This window comes from Girardinichthys multiradiatus, chromosome 4 (assembly GCF_021462225.1).
Source record: "Girardinichthys multiradiatus isolate DD_20200921_A chromosome 4, DD_fGirMul_XY1, whole genome shotgun sequence".
NCBI lineage: Eukaryota > Metazoa > Chordata > Actinopteri > Cyprinodontiformes > Goodeidae > Girardinichthys > Girardinichthys multiradiatus.
Window position 1 is genome coordinate 33045776 of NC_061797.1, and position 18969 is coordinate 33064744.

At 39.8% G+C, this 18969-nt stretch overlaps 1 protein-coding gene across 1 annotated transcript; it reads left to right on the top strand.

Annotated features, from left to right (window-relative positions):
• Positions 1 to 11204, top strand: LOC124866489 (kinesin family binding protein). The gene is made up of 13 exons (XM_047362289.1): positions 1 to 513; positions 652 to 750; positions 834 to 913; positions 6295 to 6353; positions 6519 to 6643; positions 6815 to 6908; positions 7232 to 7344; positions 7535 to 7684; positions 9597 to 9671; positions 10017 to 10179; positions 10273 to 10447; positions 10522 to 10707; positions 10791 to 11204. The coding sequence occupies exons 1-13, from the start codon at positions 58 to 60 to the stop codon at positions 10927 to 10929; spliced, it is 1914 nt and encodes a 637-aa protein (XP_047218245.1). The 5' UTR covers positions 1 to 57; the 3' UTR covers positions 10930 to 11204.
• The last annotated feature ends 7765 nt before the right edge of the window (positions 11205 to 18969 follow it).

An 18969-nucleotide genomic window follows, 5' to 3' on the forward strand; every position in this document is an offset into this window, starting at 1 on the left:
TATTACTCCAGTAGATGGAGACAAAAAATCTGTGTCATACGGCCTTAGAAAACAAACATGGCCTCCATTAACAGCGTTGAGTGGAGATCCATTTGCGAAAAATTCACCAACGCCCAACTTCTTACTGAAACAGAGTCGCGAAATGACCCCGAAAACGACCCGTTCCGTTCCAAATACAAAGCCAGGGAGTGTCTAAGAGAAATCTACTGCTCGCTAAAGAGCTTCGAGGCCGGGGACGGAGAGGAAGACACCGGCGGAGACAACTGCGAGCAACGGCCCACAGACCAGCCAGTGGACGGCCAGAGGGAGGATGCGTTCAGCCAGGGACTCAGCGGTGACTCTCCAGCCGGGATGCGGGCAGCCAAGCTCGGGGCTGTGGAGTACTACCTGGGGGTTAATCATGTGGACACGGAGGAGCTGCCAGCCGGGCAGGAGCATCTGATGAACTGCTTGAAAATGCTGGACAGATGCAGGGTGTCCTCGGAGAATGTATCCCTGTTCATCCATGTCAGGGTAAAAATAATGTCTCCCTTTATTTTTTCATAAATGTTTCTCCATAATAAATATAATATACTAGATTTGGGGAAGACTGCTGCATGCTGTGTGGATTTTATGAGCTGGTGCTGATGTATTGGTTCTCTGTGCTCTCAGAACCAGCTGGGCATCCTTTGGGCCGGCCGTGATGAGACAGAGACAGCTCATGGCTTCCTGGAAACAGCGGAGTCCATCTACCAACGCTACATGAAGGAGGTGAGGCTGGTCTGAAGAGCAATGTCCCATTAAAGTTATAATTCTCATGAACACCTATGATTGTTGTTGTTTTCTTCATCCAGGATGGGAGGCCTCCAACTGACATGACGGAGTACTTCAGTACGGAGGAGAACCTGCTGACACATCAGGAAAGAACTAAGAGGTAGCATCTTGCATCCAGGTGCACTGCCTGCCCTTACAGTGCCCCCTGAAAAGGATTAATACAGCTTGAACTGTTTCTCGTGTGTTGTCAGATTACAACCACAAACCTCATTTTGTTGGGAATTTAAGTGGTATGCAAACACAAAGAAGCATATAATTAAGAAAATGAAGGTTAAGGATGCATGATTTTCAAAACGTTTTTACAAATTGAAATCATATAAGTGAGGCGTGCATTTGTATTCAGCCCCAATGAGTCGATACTTATGTTGGGACAGCTTTGCTGCAGTGACATCTGCAAGTCTGCATCTCAACTTTAAACATCCAAAATACAGAATCTTTGGCATTTCATCTCTGGAAAATAGCTCAAACTCTCAGACTGAATGGAAATCAGATTTCAAGTCTTGCCACAGGTTCTCTGTTGAATTTAGGTCTAAACTGTTGTGCAGTCAGACATGTATTCCAGCACCCTGTCAAAACTGCTCTACCTGGACAAACAGCAAACATCCCTTTGTAACTGGTTCAAGACACAATAATTGTTGGAACTGAAGCCCTAACACAGTGGCATGGTTATCTGGGACTCTTCGTCCCTGGAACCCTCTCTGGGACAAATTGAGCCTTTTGTTGATCCATTGCTCTGGGCCCTGATTATACATTAGGCCATAGATGAAGTGACAGGGAGAGGGGTGATTACTACATGTCATGCAGAGTATCTTGTTATGACAAGGGCTCTTATCAAAAAGCAGCAAAGTTTTCATCAACATTTCACCTTCTCGATCATACATGAAACATGTTTCGTGTGTGATCGACACTGATTAAAACCCAAGTAAGTGAGTGACAATTAAAACATATACAGTACAGACCAAAAGTGTGGACACACCTTCTCATTCAAAGAGTTTTCTTTATTTTCATGACTATGAATATTGTAGCTTCACACTGAAGGCATCAAAACTATGAATTAACACATGTGGAATTATATACTGAACAAAAAAGTGTGAAACAACTGAAAATATGTCACTCCACACCGTTACTCATCCAGCTGCACTGGCTCCCCATTAAATTCAGAGCTCTGTTTAAGATTCTGGTCCTGACTTATAGAGGTCTTCATGGTCAAGCCCCAACTTATATCAGTGAACTCTTATATCCGTACAATCCCCCCAGGTCTCTGAGGTCATGCGATAAAGTCCTACTGGCAGTACATCACGCAAGGCTGAAAACTAAGGGTGATAGAGCTTTTGCAACAGTAGCTCCCCGACTCTGGAACTCTATCCCCTTGTGCATAAGGACTGCGGATTCGGTGGTGTCTTTTAAAAAACAGCTAAAAACTCATCTTTTTAGGCTTGCGTTTGGTTAGTTTATTTTTGATTTTATCTTATCTTCTATTTTACATTTATAAATATATTATTCCAATTGTACTTTGTATTAGTGTTGTGAAGCACTTTGTGATCTGTGTCTTGAGAGGTGCTATATAAATAAAATTTTACTTACTTACTTATATTCTAGGTTCTTCACCTTTTGCTTTGATTACTGCTCCGCACACTCTTGGCATTCTGTTGATGAGCTTCAAGAGGTAGTCACCTGAAATGGTTTTCACTTCACAGGTGTGCCCTGTCAGGTTTAATAAGTGGGATTTCAAGCCTTGTAAATGGGGTTGGTAACATCAGTTGTGTTGTGCAGGAGGTGGATACAGTACACAGCTGATAGTCCTACTGAATAGACTGTTATAATTTGTATTATGGCAAGAAAAAAGCAGCTAACTAAAGAAAAACGAGTGGCAATCATTACTTTAAGAAATGAAGATCAGTCAGTCCGAACAATTGGGAAAACTTTGAAAGTGTCCCCAAGTGCAGTCGCAAAAACCATCAAGCGCTACAAAGAAACTGGCTCACATGAGGACCGCCCCAGGAAAGGAAGACCAAGAGTCACCTCTGCTGTGGACAATAAGTTCATCCGAGTCACCAGCCTCAGAAATTGCAGGTTAACAGCAGCTCAGATTAGAGAACAGGTCAATGCCACACAGAGTTCTAGCAGCAGACACATCTCTAGAACAACTGTTAAGAGGAGACTGTGTGAATCAGGCCTTCATGGTAAAATAGCTGCTAGGAAACCACTGCTGAGGACAGGTAACAAGCAGAAGAGACTTGTTTGGACTAAAGAACACAAGGAATGGACATTAGACCAGTGGAAATCTGTGCTTTGGTCTGATGAATCCAAGTTTGAGATCTTTGGTTCCAACCACCGTGTCTTTGTGCGGTGCAGAAGAGGTGAACGGATGGACTCTGCATGCCTGGTTCCCACCGTGAAGCATGGAGGAGGAGGTGTGATGGTGTGGGGGTGCTTTGCTGGTGACACTGTTGGGGATTTATTCAAAATTGAAGGCATACTGAACCAGCATGGCTACCACAACATCTTGCAGCGGCATGCTATTCCATCTGGTTTGCGTTTAGTTGGACCATCATTTATTTTTCAACAGGATAATGATCCAAACACACCTCCAGGCTGTGTAAGGGCTATTTGACCAAGAAGGAGAGTGATGGGGTGCTGCGCCAGATGACCTGGCATCCACAGTCACCGGATCTGAACCCAATCGAGATGGTTTTGGTGAGCTGGACCGCAGAGTGAAGGCAAAAGGGCCAACAAGTGCTAAGCATCTCTGGGACCTTCTTCAAGACTGTTCGAAAACCATTTCAGGTGACTACCTCTTGAAGCTCATCAACAGAATGCCAAGAGTGTGTGGAGCAGTAATCAAAGTAAAAGGTGGCTACTTTGAAGAACCTAGAATATAAAACATATTTTCAGTTGTTTCACACTTTTTTGTTCAGTATATAATTCCACATGTTTTAATTCATAGTTTTGATGCCTTCAGTGTGAAGCTACAATATTTATAGTCATAAAAACAAATACAACTCTTTGAATGAGAAGGTGTGTTCAAACTTTTGGTCTGTACTGTGTGTGTACATATATATATAATGAGATTGAATAGTAAAAGAAAATTATAGTCGTCATCCTTTGTGTGAGCAAAAACCCTACCAGATGAAACCTACAAACATAGTTTATAAAACACGACTCTTACGTCCATTAGCCACCACATGGTAGAAGGATGGCCACAAAAAAATAAATAAAAACAATAATACCACAATGAGATGATAACATAATGAGAAATGTGGATATGAGGCATCATCTTTTGTCCTGGATCTTCTAAAACAAGCGTTGCTCTGCCCAAGGGATTATTATGCACTGGTAAGAGTCAGTGTTCTTCACCCGTCCTCTTCATTCACTCTTCAGTGATAAACTTACAGTTCTTTTGATTGGGTGGTGGGCCACTGTCCTTCATTGCATGATCTCCTTTCCTTTTATCCTGTGATCGTTGGAGCAGCTCTAATGCTGTATCCCATTGGCTTGGGCTGATGTCTCTCGTGCTTGCTTGGTGGATTAGGAACCCGTCTACAGTTAAAGACCATTGTTGGAGTCGCCAGCAGCACCTTGGAACAGCCCCTGTTCGTGTTTGGACCTTCGATGTCTCCTGCTTCGCTGGTCCAATAACCTCACTGCGGTTGGTGTAGAATGACTGAATCCTGCTAATGGCAGACAGCTCGCTTCTGGAGAGAAGGCTTGATGTACGGTTGCAGAAAAACTTCTACTCTCATAGCTATACAGTGTTAGGTATGGAGGAGGAAGTTCATATAGAGCTTCAAATATTTTTTTGTTTCACATTTAAGCTGCAGCATCATTAGTACTAATATTCAAGGAAGAAGAATAACATTATTTTAATATTTCCAATTTCTAAAATTTGAAAAGAGAAATTTTGACATAATGTTTGCTACCCTAAAATAAAGTTTTATTGAAAATTCACACAACAATTCTGATTTCTCTGAGGCCTTCAACTAGAATAAACTATTCTGTGTTTTCAATGCATCAAAGCAAAATGAAACCTATGTCTACTTTTCATTCAATGCAAATGCAGTGGTTCATTATTACCCCAGCCCAGGTGCTTAACTCAGTTTGTATCATGTTAAAGCCCAAAAATGCTCAAATAGGGATGATTACTTTAATCTGCAGTAAGACTGATCTATCCTGAGTCATCCTTTGACTGGGACATTCTAACAAATCAATATGCTCTGATCTAAACCAGTCCATAGTAGCTCTAACGATGTTTAGGCTCGTTTTCTAAATCTACTTTGCTTCCATGTCTCTACTGAAGATAAGAATCCCACAGCATGATGCCGCCACAGCCATGTTTCACAGTGGATGGTGTGTTCAGTGGTACTTAGTACTTAAGTAGCCTTTATACCACTTTTTTACTCTCAAATAATTTTTTGGGATGATTACGTTCTACTTGAGTAAAACATATATTGAAGTAATGCTACTCTTACCTGAGTACAAATATTGGCTACTCACCCACCTCTGCATGTAGCATTTTCCACAAAAATAGTTCATTTTTTGTGTTCTGAGCAGAACTGCTTCTTCTCTTCACACGTTTCCTGTCCCCCCTACATGACTTGTGACAAACTGCAAACAGGACTTCTTACATCCTTCTTTTCACGTATTTTTTTCTTGCCACTCTTCCATAAAGCCTACAGTTGTGGAGTGCACAACTAATAATGTCCTGTTAACTGTTTCTCCAACCTGAGCTGTGGATCTCTTGCAGCTCCTCCAGAGTAACCATGGGCCTCTGAGTTGCTTCCTGATTAACGCTCTCCTTTCCTGGCCTTGTCCATGAGATGTTCAAAGTTTGAGATATTGTTTTATAACCTAACTCTACTTTTAACTTCTGGGCTGCACGGTGGCGCAGTTGGTAGCACTGTTGCTTTGCAGCAAGAAGGTCCTGGGTTCAATTCCCAACCGGGGGTCTTTCTGCATGGAGTTTGCATGTTCTCCCCATGCATGCGTGGGTTCTCACCGGGTACTCCGGCTTCCTCCCACAGTCCAAAGACATGCCTGTTAGGTTAATTGGTCACTCTAAATTGCCCTTAGGTGTGTGAATGAGTTTGTGCATGGTTGATTGTGTGTTGCCCTGCGATGGACTGGCGACGTGTCCAGGGTGTACCCTGCCTCTCGCCCATAGACTGCTGGAGATAGGCACCAGCTCCCCCGTGACCCACTATGGAATAAGTGGTAGAAAATGACTGACTGACTTTTAACTTCTCTTTAAACGTCTTCTGTGTTCCTTGGTCTGTGTGATGCTGTTTGTTCACTAATGTTCACCAATGTTGCTGCTGGCCTGCCTCATAAAATCCTGAAACAAAACGTTGGAGTTTGCGGTTGTGATGCGAAACAAAGTGAAGAAAAGTGAAGGAGTATTACTACTCCTGCATTGCTTTGTGCATGTGAATGTAGATTTTTGCTTTGTCATTGTGTCTCTTATTGCATCTTCCCTGTTGCCAGGTTTGAGTTGGCTTACACCCATACCATGTACTACCTTGCTCAAGTTTATAGAAACCTTGGTAAGTTTTCTACTGAGGCAGATTTTGTAGTTATTGATTAGTGTCGATGAAATATGTAGATAAAATGCCTGTAAATTGAAACTGAATGTAATTTTGTAACAATAATAAAGCTGAGTATTCAGGTCATGCCTTGTTTGATGTCAACCAATCTGTTTTATGTGTCAGGTGAAAATGAGCGTGCTGCCACCTACTGCCACAGCACACTGCAGAGACAATTACAGTTAAACCAGTTCAGTCCAATGGAGTGGGCCCTGAATGCTGCTACACTGTCTCAGTATTATATCACAAAGGTGGGGCATGCATGACTTTAATCTGAAATGTAATCAGCCCAAATGGTCTGCGTGAATTTGTTTTAACTTGTTGTTTTTCTTTGTGGGGGGCTTAAAGCGGATCAGATTTGTTTTGAGAATGTTTCTGTAACCGTGTTTTTTTCTCCTAAATGTGCTTGTGTTATTTTTCAGGGCCAATACATGGAAGGCAGACATTGCCTTGCAGCAGCTACTGTTATATCGGGTTTGGCTGGAGAGGTTCCCTCTGAAGCTGCCGCCCGAGAAAGTAAATATCTCCTCATGAAAACACTTCACTGATAGGCAAATGGTACGCTTAACATGCAGCACAATTATTTTTGTGTTGTAGCCTAAGTCTAAGTAAGAAACTGAGATTATTGCTCAGAATTAATTCAGCATATATAAAAATGTTTTTATACTTCAGTAATTTGAACCAAATAAAAAGAACTGAAGCAGTTTTAGTTAAAACTGTGTTTTGACCGAACCTTGAATTTACACAGTTTTCTGCCCACTTTATCCCCGCCTGTTTATCATTCCTTTCCTCCACCGAGGGACATCTTTACATCTCTTCCTGTTTCTGTCTCTCCACAGGTGAGTCAGAGAGTGAGCGCAGGGAGCAGCTCCAGCAGAAGAGAGCAGACATCGCCAGATGTTGGATCAAATACTGCCTCAATCTCCTGCAGGATGCCAAGAAGCTGCTGGAGGTACTGCACAGTTGTGCGAGTACACACCTTCAGAAACCAGCTGTAGATGCATCCAGAGCATGTGAATCTCCAAAAACATCGTTGGATTGTCTCTTTACATCGTCTCTTAAAGTTGACTTGATGTGTTGTGGTTTATGCGCTATAAACATGAACTGAATCTTAAAAAAAACTCTTTTGATCGTATTTTCAGGATAACATCGGTGAGTTGGATACTGATCGTCAAGATGAGTTGAAGAGAGCAAGACGCCAGGAGGAGGAGGAGGAAGAAAAGGGCAGGAAGAGCGCTTTGCTGTTTGGATCTGAGGATACCTTTGATTCTATTGCGAGTGTGGAAGAAAAGGTTTGTATGTATCTGATGCTTTTAATCATCCCTTTGTTTGAACTCCTGATGTTGTACAATAGATTTCCATAAGTATGATCATTTTCTGTTGCGTATACATCCATGTCAACAACCCTGACTCTGAAGTGTAGATTGTGAGCTGCTCAGAGCAACATTCCTTATATTCCAGCATTTCATTTTACATTCAACATATGGTTATTATACAGGTCCTTCTCAAAAAATTAGCATATTGTGATAAAGTTAATTATTTTCCATAATGTAATGATGAAAATTTAACATTCATATATTTTAGATTCATTGCACACTAACTGAAATATTTCAGGTCTTTTATTGTCTTAATACGGATGATTTTGGCATACAGCTCATGAAAACCCAAAATTCCTATCTCACAAAATTAGCATATTTCATCCGACCAATAAAAGAAAAGTGTTTTTAATACAAAAAACGTCAACCTTCAAATAATCATGTACAGTCTGGAGTAGAAACATCCAGAGCCACCGTGCACAGGCGTGTGCAGGAAATGGGCTACAGGTGCCGCATTCCCCAGGTCAAGCCACTTTTGAACCAGAAACAGCAGCAGAAGCGCCTGACCTGGGCTACAGAGAAGCAGCACTGGACTGTTGCTCAGTGGTCCAAAGTACTTTTTTCAGATGAAAGCAAATTCTGCATGTCATTCGGAAATCAAGGTGCCAGAGTCTGGAGGAAGACTGGGGAGAAGGAAATGTCAAAATGCCAGAAGTCCAGTGTCAAGTACCCACAGTCAGTGATGGTCTGGGGTGCCGTGTCAGCTGCTGGTGTTGGTCCACTGTGTTTTATCAAGGGCAGGGTCAATGCAGCTAGCTATCAGGAGATTTTGGAGCACTTCATGCTTTCATCTGCTGAAAAGCTTTATGGAGATGAAGATTTCATTTTTCAGCACGACCTGGCACCTGCTCACAGTGCCAAAACCACTGGTAAATGGTTTACTGACCATGGTATCACTGTGCTCAATTGGCCTGCCAACTCTCCTGACCTGAACCCCATAGAGAATCTGTGGGATATTGTGAAGAGAACGTTGAGAGACTCAAGACCCAACACTCTGGATGAGCTAAAGGCCGCTATCGAAGCATCCTGGGCCTCCATAAGACCTCAGCAGTGCCACAGGCTGATTGCCTCCATGCCACGCCGCATTGAAGCAGTCATTTCTGCCAAAGAATTCCCGACCAAGTATTGAGTGCATAACTGTACATGATTATTTGAAGATTGACGTTTTTTGTATTAAAAACCCTTTTCTTTTATTGGTTGGATGAAATATGCTAATTTTGTGAGATAGGAATTTTGGGTTTTCATGAGCTGTATGCCAAAATCATCCGTATTAAGACAATAAAAGACCTGAAATATTTCAGTTAGTGTGCAATGAATCTAAAATATATGAATGTTAAATTTTCATCATGACATTATGGAAAATAATGAACTTTATCACAATATGCTAATATTTTGAGAAGGACCTGTATATTATTTTTTGAACAGTTTTTTTAGAAGCTCTACACTAATATTTAGAAATAGAAGTTTATACATTTTTTTTAAAATAGGTTTTTAAATAGGTTTTAAAATATTCAATGAATAGCATGAGATAAACCTAATATGTAATATTTACAAGTTGTTAAGTTACTCTTTCGCATCAGGTCATGTTCTGCCAAAAGTTTCTCAGTAAGGATTAGATTTAATCTTTGTTTTAACTTTCACAAGATTCTGCATGTTTAATGTTTTTGTAAGAAATTTTATCAATAACATGAGCATGCTGGGTAGGGGGGAGGGACAATCTGTGGATGAAAATTAGATGACCTTCTCTTTAGAGGGCGCCATTTTGCACCGAAGTCCTCATCTCATTGTAGTAGACGACATCAAAGTTACTTTATGTTCCTGTTTACAGGTGATGTGTTTGTTGCCTTTGGGCTTCACTGAGGCCAGAGCTGTGTTTTTGGTGGGACAGAACTATGTGATGCAGGTATGGTGCATGAACAGCAACTTTAGGGGACAGGCCTTCATAGTACTCATATTTGTTAAGGACAAACCCTGCAGACATCAGCTTGTTAATATCCTCTTTTACCATCCAACCAATATACTTAAAACATATACATGTAAACAAGGGACGTTTTGAAAATACAACATAAAGTTTTATAGAGTTGGATCATTTCCTTTTTTGTCAAATATGCATCTAGTTTGGGTCTCATTATAGCCATGCATTTTACATTATGTTACCTCATTGAAGCTTTGCATGTAAAATGACGTAAGGCCATATGAAATGTGTGTCTAATAGATTTAGTGTGTCCATCCTATCTGTGATTCCAAGGCTAAGGAATACTTTCAAATGGATGGATATGTGACGGACCACATAGAGATTCTGCAGGACCACAGCTCTCTGTTCAGGGCCCTGGCCTTCTTTGAGGAAGATCTGGAGCGTCGCTGCAAAATGCACAAGCGAAGGGTTGACATGTTGGAGCCGATCTGCAACGGTACCAATCTCGTGACCCACAGTTTAATCTTTTGTTCTGCCTTTGAAGAGTTTGGTCTCTTTATTGATGTTCCATTGGTGTATTTTTCTGTAGACTTGAACTCCCGATACTATCTGCTGATCCGCAGACAGCTGATGTTTGAGCTGGCTGAGACCTACAATGAAATGATGGACTTAAAGCTGACTCTGGCCAACAGACAAGCAGATAACCATTCCCTAGATAGTCACACCATTAAGAAATTCAACCATCTCTGCTCTGCCTCTGCTAAGTAAGTGTCCATTTACGTAGTGTCTCTGTGACTTTGACCTATTCCTAAATGATTTATAATCCTCTCCTGTCCAGGTACTTCCAAATGTTCCTAGATTCTCTGTGCTCACCAGAAGGGAAGCAACCCGAACACCTGGAGGAGGAGGTGCTCAGACCAGCTCTGGTGGCCCGATTCAGAGTGGCCCGACTTCACAGCAAACTGATCAGCTCCTCACCCCCAGTTCAACTGGAAAACCTCAACAGAGCTCTGGAAAACTACAAGTAAGATCACATACATTTTTATATGCAGCAATTGATCTCCCACGTCGGTTGTAGTTTTTCCTAATGCTAAAACCGCTGTCTAGGTACGTAGTGCAGTATTGCGAGGCGCATCCTGAAGCAGCCGCTGCTGTGGAGACGGAGCTGGAGCTGAGTACGGAGATGGTTGGCCTCCTCCCTCTAAAAATCAACCGTCTTAAATCAAGGATGGCTGCAAACAACTAAGGACCAAGTTTAAATGTCGCTCTTCATTGACTGATATATTGCTTAACTGATCTTGTTAACTTAAATTAACCAATCAAAATGTATCTTGTCACTGTTGATGAACTCTCTGCAGTCAAAGAAGCCAAAATGTAGATTCTGATTCTTGTTCTTTATGTATTTAATTTGGTGATTGCTTATTTTTCTGTGCATTTAGCATGCTGCTTTTGAATGCATCTCAGCCTGTAACTGCTGCAATGTGCTCTCAATATTGTGCAATAAATATTGTGGTTAATTCATCTTTGATCGCAGCTCAGATATGTAGCAGATGGCAAATAAGAGAGTGAAACAATGGTTTGGAATATTTCCAGAGCATGAATTTGTTGTAAACATGCTGAAATTAACTGGATACAGATGTGTGTGCCTCTTCAGATTAAGGTGTTCCTCCTAGCATCAATGTCAAACCCTCTCTGGACAACACAGCCTGTATTAGGTTTATCAGTAAAATGTTAATATCAGCTGCTTAAGCTTAATTTTTAGTTTCTGCATTGATATTTGAAGGATTTTGTCATATATTTCAACATGCATTTATTTAGTTTTTAAGTACACAATGAGTGACTTCTCTAAGATTTGTTTTGATTATTATCTACAGATGAAAACCAGATAGTTACAAACACAGAATACCAAGACTTAACCAATTAGTTTATTTTCCTGCTGTCTGACATTAAATCAGATTAAACTTTTCCAGAGTAAATTTTATCTTGATTTAACAATTTACAACAAAACATTTAAACAAATAAAAAAGACTGACATGTTCTGAAATATTACAAACTACAACTAAAATTATTCAACCCGTACTGAAATTTAGGTTTATTGGCAAAATACACAAAGTAGCAGCAGTTTGTAATTAAAGAAAAACTCAAACAAGAAATAGAAAAATTTGAATGGTAAATTTAAAAACAATGAAACTTCATGACAAGCATCGTTAGTACTTTGTGCTGCAACCTTTGCTTCTATATATGTGACTTCTAGCCAGACACAAGCTCTGGGAGCACTCCTGAGAAATTTGTGTCAACACCATTAGGGGTATGGCCTTTGGTTGATTCATTTTCTTGGGTTTATGTGCTGAAACCATGTAGTTTGAGTCAGAGGACTGATGGACACAACCATATCTTCCAGAACATTTTCGGACACCAAGCCTTGGTAGACTGAGATATAATTGGATCTTTGTGCTGTTTGAAAGTCCACTGACACCCAGACTTCTACTTTTCTAACAGACAGTAACATTTTCTCCCAGGATTTCCTGATGTGATAAACTCCATCTTACCCACCACATGCTCTGGGTTTCCTGTGCAAGAGGAATGGTGCTCTTTTCAGCGTATATTTCATTCTTTCTCCTTTGCTGATCCTTTACCTGGCAAAGTTGCAGTTTTGATTATTTAAATTATAGAACAGAATCTCCAAACTTCTTTGGCTTGTTTTCATAGTTGTGAGCAAATTAGAACTGATTTCTTGAGCTTTTGTTGACAGTGGTGGCGTATGCCTCGGAGTTCAGCTATAAGGACTCTTTATCTTAAACAGAGTAACTATTTATTGATGGCCTATAAACTTATGTTCACCTTTTTGTAATGTTAACCTTTCTTATAGCTGCTGCTAAGTGTTTGGTGTCGTCTTCGTTTTCTGTTTTATAAACCTAAACAAATTGAACCTATTTTACAAAGTGCACAGTGTCTACGACTGTGTAACTGAATTTAAACTGCATCGCCATCAAATATAAAGTGCCATTACCTTATCGTGAATTTCTGTTCCATGTTGAAGGGGAGCATTTACAAAAGAGGTCAGATGTGTGGGCTGACGTCCTGACTAATTTCCAGCAAATTACGAGTTCCTGCAGACTGATGCTACTTCCTCTGTGCAGGCATTGGAGGTTTGCGGTCAAGTGCTAGTAGTGGAAGACATTGTTTGGACTTGACACCACTGCAGTCTTGTGATATTATGGTGTACATCACTGATGTTTACATTCTAAAGTTGAAGTATCTATCTTAGTGAAGCCACAAATCCTCCCAGTAGCCACTGTAGAGGCAGATGACAAACTGAAGTGTTAATTATCTGGTGGATTACACGTTAAGAGTTTCAGAAACCAGAAGTAAGGCTCCTGAATTTGTTTAAGTTAAGAACACCCCCAAATCACCAAGTAAAATTAGCTAATTTTACAAATGGAAAATGTGACTAATAGCTGCTTATAGCAAGTTTTATTAAAACATACCACAAATAGTTCTTCATACACAATTACCAGCTTCTATTGGTTGAGAAAGTGAACTAATACAGCAAATAGAATATCTAAAACTTTAAATAAAAAAATTACATGTACTATCAACTATTAATCTATATATATGTGTGTGTGCAGATTGCAGAATAAGAAAAGTACAGTCTTTCTTCCAAAGGGTTTGACAAAGGAAAGAAACAGCCAGGTGCTGCTAAGTAGCTGATTAGGTGATCGGCAGCAGGTGGGATGAACAAAGCAGGGGTTTGGCAGATTGCTGGTCCTAAAGGTTTGTTTTAACACAATGCTGGAAGGGAAACACATCAGCAAGGAAGCAAGTTTTGTTGCCCATCTCAGGAGGATTATACATATCCAAACAATGAGTTCCATCATTTTGCAGTGAAAAGCAATACTCACAAATAGAAAACATTCAAGACAGTTCCTAAGCAAGTTAACAAGGTTTAACCATGCTATTCATAGCGAAACCCATATCTCAGAAGCTCAAAGTCTTTCTTACCTTTTTGTAAGCAATGCTCAACCAGCGTGGGTTATATGGAAATGTTGCCGTCAACGAAAATATTAAAGGCGGCACTTCTTAAATTTACAAAGTTGCATCTGAATGACTTCAGGAGCAGTGTCCTTTAGACAGGTGAAAATAATGGCTGAGGGCTGACGATGAGTGCTTGTTTTGCAGGTTTAGGACTTGGGCAAATTGCAGCAATTGAATCAGCTACAAATTTCTCTGTATATCAAAATATTCCAGAGTCAAATGTGAAGCCATCTGTCCAACAGCTGACCTGAAATGGACTGGAGCTGTTGTAAAGAAGAGTGGGCCAAAATTCCTCTACAATGATGTGAGAGTCTGATGAAGTCAGAACATGGTCACTTAAAGTTATTGCTGCTAAATGTGCCTGATAAAACCTCTTCTCTGTGTTATGTATGTTAATATGTGGATGCTGTGTTGCTCTATCCGAGAGAGTGAAAATAGCACTGTCTGCACTACTATAAACTGGTTATTCAGACAATAGACTTGATCCCACATACTGTGGGAACAAAAACCACACTGTGAGAAAATTGCTATTCTAGATATTGTGCGATACTGACTACTACAGGGAAGTGCAAAGTAGTGGATGTCAAACTATCTACAATTATGACACAAAAGTCAAATAGAAAAACATTAAGAAACTGATAGATGTCAGCTTTAAAATTGGATTACTGAACCATTTGAAAAACAAGAGTCTTTAAAGGATGCATGCAATATGTACCTCATGAATTTGCCAGCTATGCAGAGAGTCTGCAATTAAGTGTGTGTTTATGTGTATGTGTGGTTGTGCAAAGAGGTGATGCTGGGCAGGCTAGTATGTCATTTCCTGGAGGAAAATGATAGCAAATGATGTTACCACTTCCCTCAGCATCATAGTGATGTGTCAGCTGAAAGAAATATATCTCTCTCTCTTTCTCTCTCTATCTCTAAGTTGTCTTTGCTTCTGGAAACAGATATAATTCAATTCAATTCAGTTCATTTATATAGCACAAATTCACAACACATGTCATCTCAAGGCACTTCACAACAGTCAGGTTCATACATTCCAATTAATCCTAACCACTGAACAGTGCCGTCAGAGTTAGTTATTTATTCAAATTGGATAAAACGTTTTTCTGTCTAAGGAAACCCAGCAGATTGCATCGAGTCAGAGATTTGTAGCATTCACTCCTCCTGGATGAGCATGTAGAGACAGTGGTCAGTCACTGGCGTTGACTTTGCAGCAATCCCTCATACTGAGCATGCATGTAGCGACAGTGGAGAGGAAAAACCCCCTTTTAGGCCAGGTCTACCTCAATATAATATACAAAAGCAGAACACCAAACAAAGTGAGTGGCAGTGATAGTTTTCTGGGCCCAGAACCACTTTTGATGTTTTCAACAAGAATTAAAAAATATACCCACATAATTTTAAAAATAACAAAAAAGCAGCCAAAAGGCTCATGGAAACTATGGAGGAGCTGCAAAGATCCACAGCTTAGGTGGAAGGCTGCTAAAAAACCTGATATTAGAGCAGATTTTCACCATCCAGCAGGAAAACAACTCTAAACATACACACAATTTACATGGTATAAAAGAAAACTTATTCATGTGACAGGATGACCCAAAGTCCAAATCTTAAATCTTTTTGATTGAGAATCAGTGGCAAGACTTGAAAAATTCTGTTCACAGAGACTCTCCATCCACTTGAGCTAGTTTGCAAAGAAAAAAAAGCATGTTTCAGTCTGTAGGTGTGCACAGCTGGCAAAGATGTACCCCAAAAGAGTTGCAACTCTGATTTCAGCAAAAGGTGGATCTATTAACATTTACAAAAAACTATGATTTAGCTAAATTAGATAATTAAACCACTGACATTTAGGGTCCAAATCCTCTGCCACAGTTATTTTGTTAACATAACTATGTGTCAGTCATTTAATTTGCATTGTTTAACTTCACAACAAACTTCTGTCATCAAATAAAAAGAAAATAACAAGGATTTTAAAAAGTCTTTCTCAGTCTTCCTACTTTTTCCTCCCTCCACATGTAATGATGCTACCTTGCCTCCCACCCATAGACTGCTGGAGATAGGCACCAGCTTCCCCGTGACCCACTATGGAAGAAGCAGTAGAAAAAGACTGACTGACTGTAATGATTCTCATCATGGCCAAACATTTCAGTTTTAGCTTCATCAGACACAGGACATGTATCCAGAAACCATTCTCTTAATCCCTGAATGCATTTGCAATCTGTAATCTGGCTTTTCATGTTGCTTCTGAACAAATGGCTTCTTCTTCTCTGAGGGGCCTTTCAGCCCATGTTGGTACAAGACTCGTTTCACTGTAGATACAGAAGCTTACTAGTTTCACCCAGCATCTTCTAAAGATCTTTTGCTTTGTTCGGGGGTACACATTTTACACCAAAACTTGTTCATCTCTGGGACAAAGAGCTGTCCCATTCTTGAACCGTACGACTGCTGGACATTCCCAGAGTGTTTTTACATCCATATATTTGTTTGAATATGTAAAGGTGGCACATTCAGACATCTATAAATTGTACTTAAGGACGATCGAGATTTGTGCAGTTCCACAATTCTCCTTCTGATATCTTGGCTGATTTGTTTTGATTTTTCCATAATGTCACACAAGAGCAGTGTGTTTGAGCTGTTGCCTTAAAATACATCCACAGATCTGCCTAACGTTAACTCAAATGTTGTGAACTAACCAATCAGAAGCTTGGAAAGATATGACATTATTGTCTGGGCATCTTAGTGGATGTGAAATTCTGAATTTGAAGAAGGTAACCCTTACAAATGTATACATTTTTCACCCGATTCTGACATTTAGCAACTAGATATTATTTTGTACTCTAACAGGGAGGAATGACCAGCATTTTTTTTCTGCTCATCAATAAATAATGCCAACGTTTTGACGTTTAGTGTAAAATGTTTCATTTCTCTGTCCAATCTGCATTTTATGTTAAAACTTTCTGAAACTATGCCGAAAGTAAAGACAGAAAATGAAAAGAGGATTTCACAACTCTGACATATTAGGATTTTGTTAAAATGACCTTTAAAGCTGTAAATAAAAAAAATAAGCTGAACTAAAACACATATCTAAGAGTTTTTAGTTCTCAACCATAACAGTTATCTTAATTAAGTTTTTAAAAATGAGCCGGTGGCCAATTAAGTCCAATTATCGTTTCCTCTCTCTTTCCTGTTGTCAAGCAGAAGAAAAACACAGATTGAATCTTGGCATCTTATCTTCATGGGTTTCCTCAATCCAAGCGTGATATGTGACATCTAAGATAGAAGTTTCCACTGAGGATGTTCTGAATAAGTAGAAGACTTCAGGAAACCATGACGCACACGGAGGGCTGAGCTGTTTTTACGGGGAATTTGTCAGCCTGAGGTTGTTCATAGTTTACACTTCTGTTCCTCGCTACGCAGAGGCTTCGGTTCAGACAGGAGCGCATTTGCATCGTCTTGTTTTTTTAAAAAAAAATAACTTTAAAATTTAAGGATGAAACTGGTTTTTCTTCTGGTTGTGGCCTGCCTCGCCTTACATAACGGAAAAGGTAGGTCCGTTAATGGGTTTTAGCGACTTCACAGCTCTTTAATGCGCAGAAAGAAGGGTTAGTTGTACTCCTTTATGGGCAACTTGCGCTGTAAACAGTATACGCAGTTTCTATTTGATTTCATGTTGTTTTATACATAAAACACCAATAGATTGTAAACATGAGCTACTCCACACAGAAATTAGGCGGCAAAAAGAAATAACTGCTTTAACTCCCTCGTAACGCATTATTTGCGCAAGCATAATTGGATTACCGTAAATGACTATGACTCAGTTCACCCACCGCTCATAAAAGCAGAGGGAAAAACTCGCTTAAACCCAACAGTCCTACATTCTGGCAGTCTGCCTTACAATAACACACCTTTATGGTAAAAATATGTTCATTCCGCTGTTGATCTAGATCAGATCGCGTTCAAACGGAAATAACAAACACATTTCAGTTTCCGAGTTGGGTTTCGATGAAGCTTGTTGAGATCTGCGAACTTGTAAAGGGGAACATTTTTAGGACTCCCAGTAAGGAGAATGGAAACTCAGTGAGGAAACCCCTATTAGATCAAATTTAATATGCAAGAGGGTTTTTTATGTCATGGTCTAAGGCCAAACTTTACATGAAGTCCAACTTAATCTTATTATCATTAGTTTTGCAATTTACTTAGCAGTTTTCTTTTAGTTGCTGAAAAAAATACATACCTAGCAATATCCAAAGAAGAATATTACACAACTTTTTGACAAAGAAGCCTACAGTTTAAATATGTAGGCCTACCCGTCCAAATGTGAGGTGTCACTAACATCTTTCACAGATTGCTGGCCCAAAAAATATGGTAACGTTGTGACTTTTTAGGGCCCCCTACATGGCTGGAGCAGGGGCCCAGCACAAAATGAATTCTCACTGAAACAATGTAGTGTATTTTAAAAGATAAGTTAAACATTCTCCCCTAATTTAAAGGTAGCTTAATGTAACCAGATTTACTACTTATGTCTGTAAACAAGCCATTTTGTAACCATGTATGCACGTCATTGTGTACCAGTTAATTTTTAATAGTAATTTTGTTTTTCTAAGAGTTATAGAGATAAATGGTGATCTAATCTCACATGTATTTAAATTTACATGTATATATTACTATCTGGAAACTGGGGTTAGGGTTGTGTTAAACTCTGTTTCCACTTATTTTGATCTCATTTTGAGCAAGCTGCTCTTCATGAAATATGACATATTATGACCCTTGATCAAAGCACACTAACTCTGATTGACGTCCTGTCTAGAAATCTTTTATTGGAGTCATGCAACCACATTTTCATACAGCAGACCATAATAAGAAAATAGGAAATTACTCAAACCGGGTACAAAACGTCCTCCATGACAAGTACAAATTGATCCATGGTGGATATCTAAAGGTCTGCTATAGATAGCACCATCTTATACCTGAAAAAGACCAGCACTCCCTTTTTTCTGCGGTTGCTTGTGAATGCAATTAAACGTCAGCTCTATTGTTAAATGCATGCTGTAGAATGCAATATAGAAATAAAAGATCAAATATGGACAGTCTAAACAGGACTTCAGGGGTCCGGTGGTGGAATCTCAGCCACATTCAATTCTGCTTCGGGCTTAATATACGTTTGGGATAACTCTGCCTCTGGCAGCAGTATTAGTGAGTTGCAAAACACTTTCATGTGAAATCCGTTTTTTACTAGGTTTGCCTCACCGAG

Coding starts and splice junctions, on each gene's coding strand:
- LOC124866489 (XM_047362289.1), top strand. CDS start 58: ATGGCCTCCATTAACAGCGTTGAGTGGAGATCCATTTGCGAAAAATTC. Junction 7,685..9,596: donor TTGCGAGTGTGGAAGAAAAG/GTTTGTATGTAT, acceptor TCCTGTTTACAG/GTGATGTGTTTGTTGCCTTT. Junction 10,180..10,272: donor GTTGGAGCCGATCTGCAACG/GTACCAATCTCG, acceptor ATTTTTCTGTAG/ACTTGAACTCCCGATACTAT.